A 6,508-nucleotide genomic window follows, 5' to 3' on the forward strand; every position below is an offset into this window, starting at 1 on the left:
ACAGCAACAGCAATAACGTGATATCAAACAAATTTAGTCACTTTGTCGCTCGAATCTAGAACAACATCACCGTGACAGTTTCAGATATGACGTTATCAAAGTAGTTTTGACAGCATCATTCTACAGTCCGGTCGAGCTTCTGTCGTTCGAGCATATGTCGCGTCGAGCTTTTGTCGCGTCGAGCATTTGTCCGGTCGAGCTTTTGTCGTTCGAGCATATGTCGCCTCGAGCTTTTGTCGCGTCGAGCATTTGTCCATTCGAGCATTTGTCGTTCGAGCATATGTCGCTTCGAGCTTTTGTCGCGTCGAGCATTTGTCCATTCGAGCATTTGTCGTTCGAGATTTTGTCGTTCGAGCTTTTGTCGTTCGAGCTTATGTCGGACACCGCTCAAAAACGCCTCGACATATTACAGACATAATAACTCACAAAAACGATACATGCTTTCAGTGGTCTCGTCGGGAAAAGCTGGGCAATGCTCTTTGCTTGCTCAGGATATGACGTCATGTTGTATGACGTAATCTCAGACCAACTGCAGTCCGCCCTAGTGGACATCGAGGCACAGTTATCTGCCCTTTACAAGGAAGGCCTTCAAAGAAGCAGTTTGACCTTGGCCGAGGTTAAAGGTCATATTTGCACAACCACCATTCTCGAAGAATGCGTCACTGGAGCCATCTACATCCAGGTTGGTTTTGTGTGTGTGTGTGTGTGTGTGTGTGTGTATGTGTGTGTGTGTGTGTGTGTGTGTGTGTGTGTGTGTGTGGTGTACGTGTGTGTGCGTGTGCGTGCGTGCGTGTGTGTCTGTGTGTCTGTGTGTGTGTGTATTCGGGTGTGTGAAAGAGATATGATAAGAGTTAGGGTTGGGGTTGCAACGCGCAGTAAGCGAGCCGGGGAACGAAAGAACAAATTTAGACCAGTAAGACCAGTGAGGGCTATTGGATAGAAAGTAACTCCTCAAAGGAAGCCACTTGAAGTTGTTGATTGAATGATGGGCAATATACCCCTCACTAAGTCATTTGCATGGTATTTGAATAATCTTTTCAGTTCTAGTTGTCAGAGCTGCAATTATAACGAAGCTTCTTCACGTATTGTGTGTTGCAAGGAATGTGTCCCCGAAAACAGGGACCTAAAGCGTGACGTATGGCGACAGATCGATGACGTCATTACGCCTGATGACGTCGTGTTCGCCACCTCCACGAGCGCCATCGTGCCATCTCTGCTGTCTGACCACTTGAAGAAAAGACACAGATTTATGGTGGCCCATCCGGTAAGCAAATTCTCTTTTCTTAACTCGAGGCGAATTGGGGAGGGGAGGAGTAGAAGGAGGGGATGTTGTATTTAAGATAACTTTATTGTGTAAAACTCCGTCCCTCGCACCTCCGCCTCGAAAATAAAAGTGCTGGCGTCAAAAAAGACAAACAATCCTCGATTACATACATGGGCAGTTTGACAGTTTTGCTCTTTATATAATCTCTTCTAGGGGAAACTGATAAAGTTTCGAGAAAGATCATTGTCTCGGTGATTGCATGGTGGTTCAGTGAAAGTAGGCTTACTTATGAGGCAGTGAATATATGTTAGTATTACATGTCGTTAACGACACAACTTACAGCTATTGACTCACCTGCATACATACATATAGAACGTAGGCTACCACTCGAAAACTAACCATTCTGTAGAAAATGAGTTTTTCATGCTCAAATCATGCCCACAACACATTTTTGTTTCTTGAAGACCAATTAAATTTGTGAACCTGCGTTAGTCATCATCTCTCCGCCCCCCCCCCGACCCCCCCCCCCCCCCCCCCCCCTCCCTCAACCCACTTTCTCGATTTCCTTCCCCGGATATTGTTGTTGTAATTTAAAGTCAAACCACCTTGCCGTCCCCGTTTACCTCCTCTGATTCTGTTGTCACATTCTTTACTTTGTTTGACATTTCTAACAAAGGGTATTAGGCCAAAAAAATAATAGTCTGTTTACGGTAACATAGGCCCAAACAAAATAGGGTCGGTAGGTCGGGATTTTTTTTTATATCATTTTTTTCCCCAAAAAACATATTTTTAAGTTATTTTGCCCCCCAAAATACTTTTTTTTTAAATATTTTTTTTTCTTTTTCCCCAAATGCCAAAAAAAAAAGTCTAGGGTCGCGCGAAAAAATAGGGTCGGTCGGGATACCGTAAACAGACTATTTTTTTTTTGCCTTAGTACTCTTTTGACCTTGACGGCACAGGAAAAAGCAATTCCTATCTAGATGTAAATATGTAACCACACTTAGTATCAGCATACAGAAGCGTGTTGTATGGTACACAGTGTTTCTACTGAACTAAACATATGCCACCCGATATCTTCTGATTATATTTTTGCGTATTCAAAGGCCAACCCACCGTTGCTGAACCCGATGGTGGAGCTGGTGCCCGCGCCCTGGACAGAGCCTGCCGCGGTGGACCGGGCACGGGCACTGATGGAGGTCATAGGCCAGGTGCCCATCGTGCTCAACAAGGAGATCGACGGCTTCGTGCAGGCGCGCATTCAGGCCGCCATCATTCACGTTGCCTGGCAACTCGTCAGCGTAAGGAGAGGGAAGCGGGTGGGAGTGTTGGCCGTGGGGGGTTGGGGCCGGGCGGGTGTGAGAGTGTGGGGTGGGGTGTGAGAGTTGAGGGTGGACGGATGTATAAGGATTAAAATGAGGAGGGGGAGTGAAAAGGGACGTTGGGCAAGATTGACGGAAACGGGGACGGATGTTGGAGTCGTAAAATGTAAGTTAGCGTGAACATGGACATACAAGATTAAAGAAGGTATTTTCTATAAAACGATTGAGGTAGCCAGAAAATGCACGATAAAACAGAATGAAAGAGACAATGAGTAAGAGAGAGAGAGAGAGAGAGAGAGAGAGAGAGAGAGAGAGAGAGAGAGAGAGAGAGAGAGAGAAACAGAGAGAGAGACAGACAGAAAGACAGACAGACAGACAGACAGAGACAGAGACAGAGACAGAGACAGAGTGAGAGAGAGAAAGAGAGAGAGAGGGAGAGAGAGACAGAGAGACAGAGCGAGAGACAAGACAGAGCCTGAGACATCTCAGTACCAGTCACTTCACAGTACACGCACACACTACTATAACATTACGCAGCCTTACAGAATGCTGGACCGCGTTACTTTTCAGGAGGACTATGTGGACGTGGAGAGCCTAGAGACGGCCATGAGCGAAGGGCTGGGAGGATGGTACGCCTTCATGGGGCCCTTTGACGTCGAGCACATCAATGCTGATGGTATGCATACCAGGGGCGGATCCAGGGGGAGGGGGGGGGGAGAGGGGGGGGGTTTCCGGACCCCCCCCCCACCTGGCCTTAAAAAAAAAAGAAGAAAAAAAGACAAACTGATGGCTCAGATTGCACCAGATTGCACCATTTTCCTTGATTTTTATCAAAATGTTCCGGGGTGGGGGGGGGGGGGGGGGGCACGCCCCAGGACCCCCTAGGAGCCGGCCTTTGTTTTCCAAGTGACGGTTTGAGAAAAAAGTTGGGTAATCTATTGGCTCAGGTTACACCAGATCGGTCAATTATTGTCCTTGTTTTGATCCAAAATTGTCTTCTTCAATTTTCTTTTTGGGAGGTGTTTTAGGGTAAGTTTCCTGGCTCTGAGTGCACCAGATTGCTCCATTTCCCTTGTTATTATCAAAATACCGGGGGGGGGGGGGGGGGGGTCAAGCCCCCGGACCCCCCTAGGAGGTTCGAACGCTTTGCGCCCTCAACTGAACGCTTCGCGACGTCATATTGTCCCTAACAAAAATGTGACCCCCACCCCCCCCCCCCCCCTCAAAATGATGTGATCCGCCCCTGCATACCTAAACAAATCGCGTGCGCTTTCCAACCGAACCTCCTAACATCCGTTGGGCTCTTGTTCGGCCAAAATGTAGCTGGAACATCTTGGGTTCTTGATCGGCCTAACCTTAAAAAATCACTTGGGCTCTTGTTCAATCTTACCTCAGATTAAGGTGAAGGAGTGTGTGTGTGTGTGTGTGTGTGTGTGTGTGTGTGTGTGTGTGTGTGTGTGTGTGCGTGTGTGTGTGTGTGTGGGCGTGTTCGTACTTGTTTGCACGCGCGCTCGCTCAAGCGTGTGTGTATGAAACCTCCCGTTTTTCACAGCATTAAAAAAATGAATATATAGATGACACAGAATTGAATTAAACCTATAGATCGGGTTTTACAATTGACATAACTCGTCTTATTCAACCATCTGAGATGTCATACAGCTTTAACTCTCATCAGTGTCTTTATCATGTTTTGTTATTGAAGGTTTCGTGGACTTGTGCAAGAAGTACGGAGCTAAGGCTGAACAAGTCCAGAAGACATTCCCCAAACCGGAACTGATGCAAGGACCGGCAGCCAAAAAGCTGACACGTGACCTCCAGCAGTGGACTCCGAGCAACCGATTGACCGACAGGTGTCGCTGGCGTGATCGGCGAATGTCAGCACTACTGCAACTGAAGCGCAAACTGGACGAAGAAGGGAAGAGGGAGGAGCTTAAATGAGTAGCAATGCAAAGATTACTTTTTGTACAAACAACGTAAATGCGTAAATATACTTCTTACTTCCATATCAATGATCGCGAATCAAAAATGGTTCTTTACATCCGTGCAGGCCTCTCATGCTCAATCCGTTAAGGACAGAGATGGCGCGAACATTCAAATGGATTGTGTTACGATGGACAGTTTTTCAATTTATTTGAGATCATTGATAAAAACCTCATCTTTCTTTATTTGGTGTTTAACGTCGTTTTCAACCGTTCAAGGTTATATCGCGACGGAGAAAGGGGGGGGGGGGGGGGTGGGATAGAGCCACTTGTTAATTGTTTCTTGTTCACAAAAGCACAAATCAAAAAATTGCTCCAGGGGCTTGCAACGTTACTGGGAGAATGCAAGTTTCCAGTACAAAGGACTTAACATTTCTTACATACTGCTTGACTAAAATCTTTACAAAAATTGACTATATTCTATACAAGAAACACTTAACAAGGGTAAAAAGAGAAACAGAATCCGTTAGTCGCCTCTTACGACATGCTGGGGAGCATCGGGTAAATTCTTCCCCCTAACCTGCGGGGGGAATAAAAACCTCTTACATTTTGTTTTTCTTTGAGAAAAACAGAAAGTCCGATTCAGATAAGTAGAACATGGTTATATGATTAGAATATACACGCTACGGATTCTGTGAAATGTGTATGTTACAATGCAGTCATGGAATACCAGAATTAATTACATGAAAATCGTAAGTAATATTCATTTTAAGGGTTAACTTGTGTTGACATATACAATCTGTAGGTTGCCAAGTACATACAGATAAGTATGGCATTTACAATAACGTGTTACTGTACAAAGCCAAATATTCACTAGTAATTTTCAAGACATTGTTCCATGATTCTTTTTTTGCAATTGTAGTGAATACATTGGTAATCTATGCTGGTCGGTGTTTTGTTGTTGTATATTTGACAATATTGTATTCTATGAAAATGGCATAGTGTAGAACATTTCTTCTGAAAGACGATTTTCGGAAAAGTGGTCAGTCAAGGTTTATATTGTGATCAGGAAGAGGTGTGCCCCTTCCATACAGTGAGGCAAAATACACGTGGCCACTGAACAGTATTGCAAAGCGATTATAGCAGCAGTGAATACTTTGCTCCGATGAGCATATTTTCCAAAGCCAGTGGGCACGGCAAAAAGTGCTCTTCAGAGCTGGTTTTAGACTGTGTGAAGTCTATGATCACTCGCTTCGCAATGGTTTGAAATGTTGTTTTAAAGGTGTACGAAACTTCAAAGATCAATAAAACCACGACAGGGTTATTTCCCCAAACCGTCTATTCAAGCTTGTCCAAGCCGACACGTGTGCCGTTTTGGTCTAGTTCTAATTATCTCTTTAAAAAAAATTCCAATACATATCTTCTTCTTCTTCTTTTTCGTTCATGGGCTTAGACTCCCACGTTCACTCATGTTTTTAACACGACTGGAATTTTACGTGTAGGACCGTTTTCACCCCGCATACGCCGATTTCGGTGGAGGCATGCTGGGTATTTTCGTGTTTCTGTAACCCACCGAACTCTGACATGGTTTACAGGATCTTTTCCGTGCGCACTTGGTCTTGTGCTTGCGTGTACACACGAAGGGGGTTAAGTCATTAGCAGGTATGCACATAAATTGACCTGGCAGATCGGAAAAATCTCCACTCTTAACCCACCAGGCGGCAGCGACCGGGATTCGAACTCACGACCTCCCGATATATGCATGCATACATGTGTTCTGCGCGAAGTTAGAATCCGGTTCCATTCTAGAATGGACCGGGTCCAAGTTGGAATTCTAACCCTGCGCAAGTACAGGGGTGCCATTCTAGAATGGTACCCTTGTTGCTGGTCCATTCTAGAATCGGCCGTGCGCAAGGTTGGAATTTGGGTCCAAGTTGGAATAGTCATAGACTATCACACAGCCAAAGCCACAAATGTGGATTTTCTGTTTGTTTTTGTTTTTTGTG

General features: G+C 45.2%; 1 protein-coding gene across 1 annotated transcript in view; it reads left to right on the plus strand.

Moving 5' to 3' along the window:
* LOC138945403 (lambda-crystallin-like) overlaps positions 1-4,875 on the plus strand; it is a 7,094-nt gene extending 2,219 nt beyond the window's left edge. The window contains exons 2-6 of the mRNA XM_070316835.1: positions 448-682; positions 1,100-1,264; positions 2,368-2,562; positions 3,154-3,259; positions 4,286-4,875. Coding sequence (XP_070172936.1) covers positions 448-682; positions 1,100-1,264; positions 2,368-2,562; positions 3,154-3,259; positions 4,286-4,521 — 937 coding nt within the window. The 3' untranslated portion in view covers positions 4,522-4,875. The remainder of the gene's footprint in view (positions 1-447; positions 683-1,099; positions 1,265-2,367; positions 2,563-3,153; positions 3,260-4,285) is intronic.
* The last annotated feature ends 1,633 nt before the right edge of the window (positions 4,876-6,508 follow it).

This window comes from Littorina saxatilis, linkage group LG13 (assembly GCF_037325665.1).
Source record: "Littorina saxatilis isolate snail1 linkage group LG13, US_GU_Lsax_2.0, whole genome shotgun sequence".
NCBI classification, from domain to species: domain Eukaryota; kingdom Metazoa; phylum Mollusca; class Gastropoda; order Littorinimorpha; family Littorinidae; genus Littorina; species Littorina saxatilis.